The sequence below is a fragment of the Perca fluviatilis genome, chromosome 21 (genome assembly GCF_010015445.1).
Source record: "Perca fluviatilis chromosome 21, GENO_Pfluv_1.0, whole genome shotgun sequence".
Lineage (NCBI taxonomy): Eukaryota > Metazoa > Chordata > Actinopteri > Perciformes > Percidae > Perca > Perca fluviatilis.
Genome location: NC_053132.1, coordinates 31,860,938 through 31,875,415, shown reverse-complemented (window position 1 = coordinate 31,875,415; position 14,478 = coordinate 31,860,938). Strand labels below are relative to the sequence as shown.

Sequence of the window (14,478 nt, the reverse complement as noted above, 5' to 3'; positions counted from 1 at the left end):
CCAGACCTTCCTCCATAGCGCTGCGGAGGAGGGTCTGGCTAGTCCACATAGCATTCTGGGATGGGAGAAAAACGTGCTCTAGTTTATTGGCATTTCTTTAAACCAATCACAGTCGTCTTGGGCGGCGCTAAGCACCGCACAGAGCCACAGTGCCTCTGCTAAATAGTCTCAGGAAGGAACTTGTTTTGGTGGCACATGTGTGCGTTCAAAAGTAGTTTTAGTCGTGCAACAGAAAACTCAGATTGGACAGATAGTCTAGCTAGCTGTCTGGATTTACCCTGCAGAGATCTGAGGAGCAGTTAACCATAGTCCTCACAAATCCACCAGAGGTTAGAACGCCAACACAAAGGAAGGGGACGGACATCCGGCCAAAAAGAGTGAAATCCGGCGGAATTTCAGTCAGCAAACGGCACTCCCAGAAGTGGAATGTCGTTGATATACTGTTGACTAATGTACTTCCTGCGGCAGCTGAAAAAATTCAACCTGCCAAAGACAATGATGGTGCACTTCTACACAGCCATCATTGAGTCCATCCTCCATCACCATCTGGTACGCTGCTGCCACTGCCAAGGACAAGGGCAGACTGCAGCGTGTCATTCGGTCTGCAGAGAAGGTGATTGGCTGCAATCTGCCGGCGCTCCAAGACCTTTACGCCACCAGGACTCTGAAGCGTGCTGGAAAGATTGTGGCTGACCCCTCCTCCCCCGACCCCGGCCACAAACTCTTTGAGCCACTCCCCTCTGGCAGGAGGCTGAGGTCCATCAGGACCAAAACCTCACGTCACATGAACAGTTTTCTCCCCTCCACCACTAGCCTTATTAACAAGGCCCGGAACCCACCCTGACTCTCCACCTGGCTCTTCATGCCACTGTTCTCTCTCTGCTGTAATGCTCTTTGCTCTTTATTTATTATTATTATATATATATTTTTATTTTTTTATTTCTCTTTATTTTTAATTTAATACACACTGTGTACATATACTTATACTTATATTGTTTATACCTATAATTATATTGTTTAATATTCCATTTAGAGAATGTGTGATGTGCACCAACAACACCAAAACAAATTCCTTGTATGTGTTAAAAAATGTACTTGGCAATAAAACCCTTTCTGATTCTGATTCTGATTCTGATGTGACTCATCTCTACAGCTAAATGAACATGACATGACTTTCTACTGATAGTGCACTGCTTAGTGGAAAGGGGTATGGTTATATCCTTCGATGTAGAAGTGTTCAGTAGAGGTCTTCAATGTTGGTCTCAATCTAACACAGACTAGTGGAAAACATACTCAAACTTCATTTGCATAAAACAATTTTCAAAAAACGAGATCTGATCCGAAAGGGACTCAAGGACAGTTAGTGCCAATCCCAAATTGTTTTCCACCCAAACAGACCAAAATAGAGATTATTCTGAAGCCTTGATCATACGGTACTTTACGTCACGGGGACCCTTTGCGGAAACCATGAATTGGCTGGCAGCAGCATGACGCTTCACCAATTAACAAGCAGCCGTAGTCAAAATCAGCTGCAATATGTTTTATATTAGTCCTGCACTTCACACTCTCTCCTCAAAAATCTAATTTTTCTCCTGTCATGGTTATGACGCACCTGATCAGAGCTGTTAGAAAGTCTGCTTGTATTGTATCAAGTGTTAGACACAGTGACACACACCTGAGGCAACAGGTACAAAAGGACCCTAGAAAAGATCCCGTTAAAATATGTCATGGCTCATTTGCATGTTCCATGCAGACAGACCACAGAGCAGGCAGAATAAATAAGACTTTATTAAATGGTTGGTCAAATAAACAGACTTGCAGTGAGGGAAGGCACTCAAAGAAAGCAATCAAGTCCAGTAGGGTTCCATCAGAAATCAGGTCATAGACTGGCAGCTGGCCAAATAACAGCCAGGAGACAACAGGCAGGTTAGCAAAACAGGGAACAGGAACAACCATCAAGGTACAAGCAAGAACTGCCAGAACACAATGGCAACGCTGGCAACAGTGAGTGAATGGAAAGGCAGATAACGTCTAAAGGCATCTGGTGGACAGGCGGTGAATAGCAGTTTTGGAAAGTTCCATGGAAATGCAGGTAATTGGGGGATTTTGATTGATTGGCATTGTCAGCTTCGCTGTTACTTCCCTAGTGTTTGCCTTCAGTGAAACAAATACTTAAACCCAATATTTCCACACACTGTCCCGCTTCACTCTGCTTTTCTTCTCCACTAGCTATTGCAGGCCAGTGCAGTGACTGGCGTAGTCTGTGGAAATATGGAATTTAATTGTAAGTTTTGCTGTATAACCAAATCACAGAGTAACATACGCAGTGCTGAGGACACAAATAGGCCTAGTCTCGCTTTGCCAGAACTTCATCCACAGTAATGTGGAGGTGATACTGTAGGAAAGACTGCAGGCTCCGTACTTTGGTCCGTACAGGGACTTGAACCAGCGACCCTCCGGTTCCCAACCCAACTCCCTATGGACTGAGAAATCTATATAGCTGGTGCAATGGTAGCAGGTAACAAAGATCAGGAGGCTTTGCTAGACACACAATTCTTGTTGGTAGATACATTTATTGACATTTCGTGCCAGCACATAGTATATGTTAATAAGAAAATTACAAAATATTGCATGGATGCTCTCATGCATTATATAGGCCTTTGTAGTTTTTCTGATAATGACATTAGTATTGTGGGATAGAAACAGATAAAATAATTGCATAATGGATTCTATCTAGTAGAAGTGCCACTAGCCTATATATACACACACTTCTATATATAGGCTACTTTAAAACCCATGTGTGCAGTAAAAATGTCTCTCATTGATTTGTGATGTACCTTGGAAAAAGTTCTCATGTTTTTGAATTGTTGTCAGAATTTTTTCCATCATCCGAGCAAAATGAGTGTGTGCAGAGTAGACCCTGCTAACGCAGCAGTGCGTCCTGACGGCCGCCAGAGAGCGCTGAGCTGCGACCATAGAGGCTGAGACTGGACCAGTTGACTCCACCAACAGACAATAGTCCCAGAACACAGCGGGGACTCAGGCTGCGTCAAGTTGACGAAAGGAATCTCAATCAATAGCAGACATTCACGGATTTAAGAATAAAAGCATCACACTTTAGCGACATTAAAACGTTGAGCATTGGAGCCTAATCGTGATCATTCCAAGTAGCCTGACATTTAATTTGTAAATAATTGCATAATGTTATCAGTTTCGCATTGACCTAAATGACGGTTATAAACGTATAAAAGAAAGAAAATAACGTTGTTAAATAAATGGGCAATAAGACTCATTGGAATTGTAACAAATTGTAATAAATGATTTAGTTATGTAGCCTAATCACAATTTTGTAACAATAATATAATAAAGTGAAAAACTACTGAGACATTGTGAATCATTATCAGATATTTGACTAAATTAGGCCTACGTGTTTTTACTTGTAATAGGCCTACCAATAGGCTATTACAAAAAGTCACCACCGTTTCATTTTTATTTTCTTGACCTTTATAAAAGTTACACTCAGGCCGCCTTGCTTTCTACCCTTCTGACGATGACGATACAGTGCTTTAATACATCTTTTATTTTGAAAGATGTGACCGGAATGGGAGTTGTGTTATCACGGCCAGCTTGGCACGGCTTTCCGACATGAGTTTAGTGGTTTGTGGAATGTTTGGAAGCCTCGAAGTGGACGGGCTGCCAGTGAAAGTAACCTTGTGCTGGTTTAAGCCGTCTTAATAACTTCCTGAACGCCAATAAGACCGCTGACCTACCCCGATAGGACAGAAGAGGATCTACGAAAACCGCTGTACGGTCAATTTAAAGTCACGTCGGAACAAAAAGAAAGGCAGCGAGTCGAGCAGTGGATCCGGTGCCATTCACGTTATCATTCAACACCATCGAAACTGTTTTTTTCTTTCAGTAAGCTAGTTGCTTTTCAGTAAAAGCTATATGCTTCCGTTCTCGTCATACTGGGAAAAAACCGTCAAATGTGTCCTCCAAAATGTCATGGTAAGTGCTGCACCGAGGTCCCGGTACCGTTCTCTCCTAAGCTGTTTCACCACGCCAAACTCCACTTGGAAGTCTTTCTATTTAGATAGCGCTTGTTACAGACGGACTTGTCCGTCCCGTATAACAACAGGATACAAGGTATAACGTTAGGAATTAAAACTACGCTACTCTTCAAATCGTCATAGATGTAATTCTCAATCAGCATATTGAAGCTAGTTGAATGCACATTCTCCTTTTTGGAACGGCTTCTCTCAGAATTCGCACATCTTCAGTGTTACACTGCTGTAGAAATGATTGGGGAATTCAACAGTGTGTCTCTTTGACTCTTAATACTACTTGTGCCATAATGATACTGTATGTAACATTGCGTAATAAACAAGCCGATCTTAAATGTTCGCATTTTTAAACGGAAGTAAGAGCTGTTAGATAAGCAAGTTACCGGAGCTATCTTAAGGTTGGTATTAAAGGCAATGGCTAAAGTATCCGGAGACATAGTTGGTTTTATAAACCTCTCCGTGGAACCATGGGAAGGCACTGTGCCCTTTAAAAACGGTTGGAAATCTGTATGTAAAGGAGATTGTGGTCTTTACAGTGGGATAACAATGAGATTTTGGCTCATTGTAGAAACTCTTCAAACAAACTTTGATTGTTTTTACTAGTTATTTTTACTATAATTTGTATTATAATGAGTTATTGCTTGTTGCTCTCTTTGCTTGCCCTTTCACAATTCCACATCCTTTTTTTGGAGGTCATAGGTCAGCTACAGAGCAGCACCCTTAGGTTTTGGAAACTGGAAACGATCAAAACAGTTCTGTCAATCAATTAAGTATTCAATGATCTGATAATTTCAGCTGTACTTGTAGGTCTATAAATTGTTGGGTAGTTTAATTTATAATTAAACATCATATTTTATAAACTACATGTGTTTTGTGTGCAAACATCTTAATTTGTAAAGCTGTCAGGTGAATGTAGTGGAGTAAAAAGTCCAATATTTCTCTCTGAAATGTAGCGGAGTAGAAGTAGAAAGTGGCATGAAAAGAAAAGACTAGAAGTAAAGTACAAGTACCTCAACATTTGGACTGAAGTACAGTATTTGAGTAAATGTACTTAATTACATTCCACCACTACCTGTATTTATTATCATATGCACATTAATTCATCTGTTGATTATGTATATATACATTTTTTGTCTGTCTGTTAATATATTAACTGACTATTTGTTTACACTACCAGGCCACAGCCGAGCAACGTGCGTCGCCGCGACGTGTAGTTACATTTTTGGAGAGGTGCACATCAGGCTTCAGCGTAGGTTTGTGTCTCCACGTACCTACGTACGTAGCAACGGTGTAGATTTTCCGCAGGACTGACTTAAGAAGTATAAATCAAGCTTTAGACTTCTCAGGTCAGTTCATCCACTGGCCTGAGCTTTGAAAGACAGCCTCGCTGTTGATGCAGTGTACCTGCTCTCTATAAAATAGATGCAACCAGTTAATATGCTCCAGTCAGTGTGGAGGCCTGGCTCTCAGATGTCACTCTTATGAACTTGTTGGTTAACTGCTGGCTCTGACTGCTGACTGGCCAAAACCAGAGTGTATCTGAAATAAATCTATGAACACTGACCAGCAGGAGTAAAGCCTGTCTGCTGCTGGGGGTCAATAGGGATTCCTGTCATCCATTTTGGAACTAAACGGGGCCCTTTGTAGGGGACAGAAACCAGTATTGGAAACAGATGTGTGGGGGGTTTTATTTTGGGGGGAACGCAACAGCATGTAAGCTCCAATGAGCTGTAAAATGGGTGTTAGAAAGTTTTCTCAAAAACAAAATGAGTTGGTGAGAAGTGGACAAAAAATGTACAAAATTGAATATTTTTGAAAATATTTAAGGAGTGAACTCCGAGGGAACTCTATCTAGAGTAACACATTAGTAGTATTGTTTAAAATTAAAGGGGCATGGATCAGTGTAAGACTTTAACAAAATCTCAAGCAAGTAACATACATCACAACTTCAGTTAGACAAGTAAAATTAACACTTCATGTTATGGGTCTGTAATTATTGAATCATTTCTTAGAAGTTGACTGGAAATTCTATTAAACTTAGAATTAATTCTATGGAAATGAAAGGCTAAATAGAGACATTTATTGGTAAATCTTTATCAATCAACCATCAATCAAGTTGTATTTATAAAGCACCTTTCATACATAACAAAATGCAATTCAAAGTGTTGAACAGTGATTGAAAAATATCAGACAAGAAAAAGCGATAATACAAAAATGAATTCAGAGACTAAAAAGTGGATTTAGAGACTAAGTGGTAGTCTCTGAGACTTAGTGGTTTCCCATTCATTTAAATGAAGCCTGCATGACAGAAGTGTTAGTGTGGTCCTTAATCGCCTCCAGCAGAGTTGCAGGTCAGAGTTCAGCTTTGCCGTATGGATTTGCAGGGTCGGCCATTAAAAAAAGTGATACATTTGGAAAACTATTCTAGTGTTTGCCATTAACCATTTTGTACAATATCCCACTACCAGACTAGAAACCGGCACATTGCTTTCACAGTTTAACTATTAACAGTTTGTGGTTGCTCTGATCACCTTTCACATATTACACACATCTTAGTCTCACTTTGCCAGACCCTCCTCCAAAGTGCGCTGAAGGAGGGTCTGGCTAGTCCACACAGCATTCAGGGATGGGAGGAAAACATGCTCTGGTTTATTGGCATTTCTTTAAACCAATCAGAATCATCATGGGCGCTGTAAAATAGTCGTGCGAGAGAAAACTCCGATTGGACAGATAGATAGATAGGATAGATAGATCTGAGGAGCAGTTAACCATAGTCCTCACAAATCCACCAAATTTAAAATTCCAACACAAAGAAAGCAGAACCTGCGGCACCGGAGCAATCCCGGAAGTGGCACATCAAGGATATAGACTACACACATCTTAACTGAAACATTTCATTTTGTGGGGGGGGCAATTCCGGCTAAAGTGACCACACTTAAATGAAACCAACAATTCCTGCTTCACATTTTAAGCATCTATAATTTATATTTTTAGAGTAACAGTGTATCAAAGGACAATATGTAATGTGTGTGTGATGAGCCTACAGAGAATTGGGCTGAATCTGCAGCTCCCTGACTTTACAGAGCTTTATAGTGAGTTTCAGCTCATTGTTTAGCTGGGCTTTATTGTGAAGAAGCTATCAGAATAAGGCAAATGGAGCATGAAACTCCTCCATGTCCCTGTATTGACCGGTTGATCCTGAATAATTTGGTTCATGCCAATTGGTCCCTTTTAAAAAAAGAATCTGAACTTCTCTCACCTGTTAAAAGTTGCAGTTACAGTTATTCCCCAGCTGCAGTGGTGGTGCAGAGACTCTGAGAGCACAGATGCGAAATACCCAGAAACGCTGACCAATCAGAGCAGACTGGGCATTTTCAGGAGAGGGGCTTAAAGGACAATTCTGGCGCAAAATGAGTTATTAACAGATGTGTACCTACTCTGTCGTTCTCTGGAACAGGTTTTCATGCTAATCGAATGTTTGTAGCTTGAAAAAAGCTAGCGCGGACTGCTGGTTAGCTTACAACGCTAGTATTCGGGGCACAGGGAAAGTAAAAACAGATCGCTGTTTTGTACCACTAAAAAGGCTCAAAATATCACCACACTTCCATGGTAGCATAATGAGGGTCCCTACATGTAAACCGAAGCATCGAGAACTTTGTAAGTGTACACACAGTTTATTGAAAAGATAGATTATAAAGACAGTAGTGTTCATGTTTACATACGGCCGCTGTCTTGAAAACCAGTCATGACTTACAGCTGGCGATGCAAACTAAAATCAAAAGCAATTTGCTCAATATATCTGAAATAATCACACCGATATAAAATCTAACTTGTCTAGTGTAGCTACTTACTTGGTTGATAACTGTCCATCTGGTCCCTCCGGTGTCTCCAATTTATTTTCGGGACATGGAAAAAAGTTTCAAGTACAGCCCTGTTTATCAGAGAGGGGAAATCTTCAGACTGTACAAAACACTGCGTCTCTTGGCTGTCGCGACACACACACACACACACACACACACACACACACACACACACACACACACACTCCTGTTGGGTGGCCATAGCGTCACAATGTCCGCAGGTACGCTACCAGTTTCCCCAAGTACGAGGCTGCATTGCAGCATTGACTACCGCTAGCTCTCTCTCTCTCTCTTGTAGCCCTTTCACGGAGCTCCCGCAGCTCTTCGTTCATTAAACTGTCTGTACACGTACAAAGTTCTCAATGCTTCGGTTTACATGTAGGGACCCTCACTATGCTACCGTGGACGTGTGATATTTTGAACCTTTTTAGTGGTTATAAATAGCGATCTGTTTTTACTTTCCCTGTGCCCCGAATACTAGTGTTGTAAGCTAACCAGCGGTCCGCACTAGCTTCTTTCAAGCTACAAACGCATTTGATTAGCATGAAAACATGTCCCAGAGAACGACAGAGTGGGTACACATCTGTTATTAACCCCTAGGTTCATTTTGCGCCGGAATTGTCCCTTTAAAGAGACGGGCGCTAAAGCGGAGCGTTTTAGACAGAGGGAGACTATAGGTATGTTCAGAAGCACAGTATGACAAAAATAATTAATTTTTTCCAACATTAAAGCATGTAAACATGTTCTTGTAAAAAAACAAAATACAAGTAGGAACCTCAAAAAGAGCATCATATGGGACCTTGAAGTTGTTGGAGGTGCTGAATGAATCTTAAGAGTGTGAACATATATACTGTATGTTGTTGAAAATTTCCCTTTTTCCGTGCAGAATTCCATGTGATGGTGTGAGGATGGGACAGGGTGGTGTTGGGAGTGACTGCAGCCCTGGAGGCTGATGAACCCTCTCCATTGGCCAGTCAGGATGCACATAGCTTCAGTGGGTGTCAGCAAATTCTGCTTCCTGTTTTCCCTCGCTTTCTGCGGCCTCCTGCTTCTGCTCATCCCTGCCCTCCAGCCCCCGACGCGGCAGGTGGACCTGCCTCAGCCCCGACCCCAAGTCAAAATGGGGCCTGCAAAGGCAGGCCCATCACACCATGTTAGGGTTCCCGGAGCGTCTGTCCATGCAGGGGAAACTGACTCTGCCACAGAGCCTTATATGAGCTCAGCAGGGCAGGGGAGATCCACTGAGACTGAAGGTACCAGGAATGATATCCATAGTCCCAAGAGGGGGATGGACTCCAAAAAGTCTAGGTCACGGGACCTGTTAGAGTTTAAGGACATTTTCATTGCAGTGAAGACTACCAGGAAGTACCACAAGTCCAGACTGGAGCTGCTGATTCAGACCTGGGTTTCCCAAGCTAAAGAACAGGTGAGGAGAGCTGGAATGTGTTTTATTTTTTATTTTTTTTAATGGGGATGTAGCCTTAACTGAGCTGTGCTCAATGTAGGACTAGACTATCATAAGAGATATAACAGTTATACAAAGTGAATCAAATACTGTAGTGCTAAAAGGATAAGTTGATTGACAGAAAATGGTAAACTATTCCAATAATGAAGTCATAATTTTAATAATTTAACAAGCAAAATATTGGATTAGCAGGTTTAGCTTCTCAAATTGTTGCTTCTGTTTATCTTAGAGAGCTGGACTGTTGTTGGACAAAACAATTGGTAGTTGTTTTTTTTTAAGTTTTATAGATCAATTGGATTCTGTGTAGTTTTTTTTTGGAATCCTGCTTGATTTGACGTCCTCTAATAGAACTGTTAGCGCGCTCACTGATCCACTGACTGCTGTTGCTTCATAACAATACGCAAAGGTCCCTTTTAGACCCGGGTGCTACCTAGCTAATGGGGAGATGTACGTTTTCGGACAAATGGTTGGAGGACAAGGAGTTTGAACCATCACTGAGGCCTGTCTCTGGAAATGGTGTCATGGAAGTGCATGCCCTCGGAGGAGTGCCCACAACTAAAGCGAAAACTACCAGACGTAATGATTTCTAAACCCAAGTACTGTTAAAAACGATATAATCTTCTTTGTGGGGTTTATCAATGGTGATAAATGATCTGAAGTCAGTAGTTCATGAACGTTCAGAGTCGTAATTCTCATAGCTACTGAGATTTGCATCAACTGTTTTTACCTTAACCCTAAAATGTGTCTGTAGAGACCCAGGAGTTGAATGGTTTTAATATTTGGCATACATATTTTGGGCAATTTATTGTTTTGTGTGTGTGAGCTTCAGGCATTTGACACTCATCTGGACTGAGACATGAGGGCATGCATTTCTCGGTGGGTAAAAAATGAAAACCTCTGCCTAATACTGCATCTATCCTATAACTAACTACATATTTTGGGGTACTTTTTTGTCCTGGCTGTCTTCCGGGCTGAAATAACAGGGGATGCAAATCTCTGCAGCTATGAAATTAGGTCTGCCGAATAATGCATCCACCTCTTAACTTTCTTTCCGACACGTTGGGATCAAACAATGTTGCCAGCTTATATGCTGTGCTGTTTTGGCTCAACAGTGTGAATTTCATAATTCATATATGTAACACTCACCTGGTCTGACAAAGGAGGGGATGTAATCTTAAAATGTATGGAAAGGGTCTTTTAAAAAAAAAAGCTCTTAAAAGGTATTAAATTCAACTTGAGGATTCCTACATATACCCTGACATAATACTGTGCTAAGCTGGCTTACAACTTGACATCATTTCAACACAAAATAAATCATATTTATATGCAGTTCCCAGTCCTAAACCCCACCTTAAGAAATGCATTTGCTAAATTCTGTGGTAGTTAAGAAATATTACTCTCCATAACCGCTGTTACACAAGAGCTGAACAATCCAATATGGCTGCCAGGGGTGTGGTACAGTGCATAAGCTATAAACCCTCTATAATAATTCATGAGTTGTGATCATTAAAGATAGATATCAGCTGCATACTGACAGCGGGTCATACAATTCCAAGCACATCTTTTAAATAAATAAACAACTCTCATATAAACACATTCCTGCAGCATGTACCGGCTCCTGTGGTGACCGGGTGAGGCAAGACGCAGAGAGCAGCAGGGCTTCATGACCTTGTCCACCAGTTTATATATGGATTTAGGCTTATACAGGGATGCTAGTGCTAATGGATTTGGCTCTTGCCTGCATACACCCCGTGTCTGTTGTTTGGGTGGTTTTTAGGGTGTTGCCTTATTTCTGTCAGAGATTCCACTGTGATGCTGTTAGTTTGCCCTCGTTGACATTTAGTGGAACCACAGGACATTTATCAGAAAGTAAAATCGTGACTTTATCCGTCATCTGCCTTGTGTCAGAATCCTCTCTGTTAAACCAAGTTAAAGGCCAAGTTAAGGCACAGAAGCGAAGCAATGGCTGTGTCTCATTCCGCATACTCCCGTCAGTACACTGCTAATGTGCACTGACCACTTACTGCTGTAGTGCCCACTTTCGATGGTTAGTGTTGTCCTAAAAGGAACACTTATATTAAAACACTTACCGGAAATGACGGGCGGTTGGCTCGGCTTGCTGCCTCTCAAAATCTGACGAAAATCTATTAAACTGACCTTTGTCGATCAAAAAAACTGATTTTGCAACTGCACGGCCTATTTCTCGCTTAAAATGTTTTCAGAAACACGTTTCGGTGAAGTATTTACGTAAAATACGAGATCGTATTCTGAACGAGCCGCCATTATGCTCTGTTGTGAAATCTGGGAGAAGCCAGACCCATGTGAGGCGTTCGTCTAATCAGTTGCCGGTCGACGTCCCTGGTCCCTCCCCTTTCCGCTTTGTAGTCAAGATGGCCCCCGTTTAGTGCGAGTAGGGTCCATCGTTCCACACTGAACTTTTTGACCGTTTTTAGGGGGTCATCCGGGTACTTTCAGTGCTCTGACTTTTTGCGTTATCTACATGATACACTTTAAAACTAAGTGTTTGAAGTGAGAAAGTAGGTGGTTTGAGACACAGCCAATGTAACATTACTGCTGCAGCTGACACGTTAGGCAGCGGTAAAGGTGGACCAGGAACTCCTGTGTGGAGTCTGGTGGATTGGAGTTCCCTGTTGGACAGGGGCCGTGTGATGGCAAGGTAAGGCGGAGAAAATTTTCTAAATGCAGCGTACACTTAAACTGATATACATTTTTTTAGGTAGCTAAAATATGTTTTGCTGGTACTCAACTCTCTCTGGATTTCTCAGTAGGACTATGTTCAGAAGATTGTGGCGCCCGGTGACTTTCGCACGCAGAAACTGGAGTGAAGATAATGACCTCTTCTGAAGAGTCCATCATGGTTTTTTTAATCCTCCGTGTCCTCCTTGGCTACTAGCAACTGCGTGGAGGGGTGGGGGTGGTGCACGACCACGGAAGGCTTGTATCATGTGGACATGGCGACAGTTTGTTTGTCATTCCTTAGAATTCCTCATGGGGGAGACAGAAACTACACACTTAAAACCCTGCTACAACGCAACACTGGTACTGTCCGTCAGCCGGAGACTGACTGTAACGGAGTATAGCAGCACTTTCTCCTGTGAAAAAATCACCAGTAAAGGCTTCTAAACCAAAAATTACACAACTGGACATGTTCCAGCAGGATTGTCATCTGCAATTGGGGAGAAATTAACAACCTCTGCAACCACTATTACAGGTTACCCTGACATACAGCATGTAGCAGTGTATGTAAAATATAAACACTGCAGTACATCTGTTGAATGGTGTTAGAGCCCATGTGTTGACGCCTGCGCAGTATGCCCGCGTTGACATCCACGCGTGTATCAGGTGCGATCTAGCATCTTTGCGTCAGGTGTTTTTTTGCCTTAGCATCATCCATTACAATCATGGAACATTCAACTTGTCAGGTATAATCCTCATGTAACCCTGCACTCCTCAAAAGAGCTGTGGCATGGTTTTACATTCAGTCGTAAGACAAGAGTAGATATCGCTATGTTTTGACAGAATGGTGCACAGAAAACTACTGCTCAACATCAAAACGAACACACACCCCTGTCTACATCAATGGGGCTGAGGTGGAGCAAGTGAACGGTTTTAGGTCCCTGGGAATCAACCTCACAGAGAACCTGACGTGATCATCTCACATCGCCACGGCTGTCTTTCTTAAAGGTCCTATGACATGGTGCAGTTTGGATGCCTTTATATAGACCTTAGTGGTCCCCTAATACTGTATATGAAGTCTCTTTTTATATAGACCTTAGTGGTCCCCTTATACTGTATATGAAGTCTCTTTTTATATAGACCTTAGTGGTCCCCTAATACTGTATCTGAAGTCTCTTTTATATAGACCTTAGTGGTCCCCTAATACTGTATCTGAAGTCTCTTTTATATAGGCCTTAGTGGTCCCCTAATACTGTATCTGAAGTCTCTTTTATATAGACCTTAGTGGTCCCCTAATACTGTATCTGAATTCTCTTTCCCGAAATTCAACCTTGGTGCAGAATTACAGCCACTAGAGCCAGTCCCACAATGAGCTTTCCTTAGCTATTGAGAAGGAGAGAGGGGGGGGGAAGGTGGAGAGTGGGGGTGTGGCCTTGACCAACTGCCACTTTGCTCGTTTGAAAGCCATGATATATCTCTCTCTCTCATGGGCGGACCAAATTCTCTGGGTGGGCAAAGCAGAGAAAGGGGAGGTAACCTTGCTCCTTATGACCTCATAAGGAGAAGATTCCAGATCGGCCCATCTGAGCTTTCATTTTCTCAAAGGCAGAGCAGGATACCCAGGGCTCGGTTTACACCTATCACCATTTCTAGCCACTGGGGGACCATAGGCAGGCTGGGGGAACTCATATTAATGTTAAAACTCATAAAGTGAAATTTTCATGCCATGGGACCTTTAAGGAAACTTAAAGGAGCAGGAGGGCTCTGCAGTGGGTGACTAAAACAACCTGTCATCTATAATCATTGATACCCATATACCAATTATCAGTGATATCGGTTAGATGAGGATACCAAAAGACGACACTTACGGTTCACCCTGCGGCCTTCTGGCAAGTGATAGAGAAGTATCCACTGTCATACCACCAGCCTACAAAGCAACTTTCCTCAGCCTGTAAGACTCTCAAACTCCCTCATTTTTTTTTCATTTTTCTTTGTGTAGCATAAGGGGCATTTTGTTGTAGAATGACAACACATTAACCTTAATCAGAGAACCTTGTAATTAACTTTGAATCTTGAATTAACTTACTGTTCAGAGAGCAAACCATAGAGAAAATAGTCATTACGTCATCAAACTTCCAAAACCACAACATATTTCAGCAGGGCGCACAAATGAACTAACCGCGTAGCCAGGGAGATATCAATCAATCATGGTCTGTACACACCTTCACAGCCTGCATGGGTGGTTCAAGAGTGTGTACAGCCTGTAATGTTCTGGTCTGTTACATTTCTGTTACTCCAGTAATTAATCCATATGCTTGTTTTAATGTGATGCAGCTATGCAGCAACCTTTGCAGACGTCCATACACTGAGAATGTGTTTTACTGTAGACTTT

General features: G+C 42.0%; 1 protein-coding gene across 1 annotated transcript in view; it reads left to right on the top strand.

Moving 5' to 3' along the window:
* The first annotated feature begins 3,621 nt into the window (after positions 1–3,621).
* rfng (RFNG O-fucosylpeptide 3-beta-N-acetylglucosaminyltransferase) overlaps positions 3,622–14,478 on the top strand; it is a 29,349-nt gene continuing 18,492 nt past the window's right edge. Inside the window, exons 1-2 of the mRNA XM_039788507.1 lie at positions 3,622–4,008; positions 8,811–9,350. Of these exons, the coding sequence (XP_039644441.1) occupies positions 8,877–9,350 (474 nt within the window). The 5' untranslated portion in view covers positions 3,622–4,008; positions 8,811–8,876. The remainder of the gene's footprint in view (positions 4,009–8,810; positions 9,351–14,478) is intronic.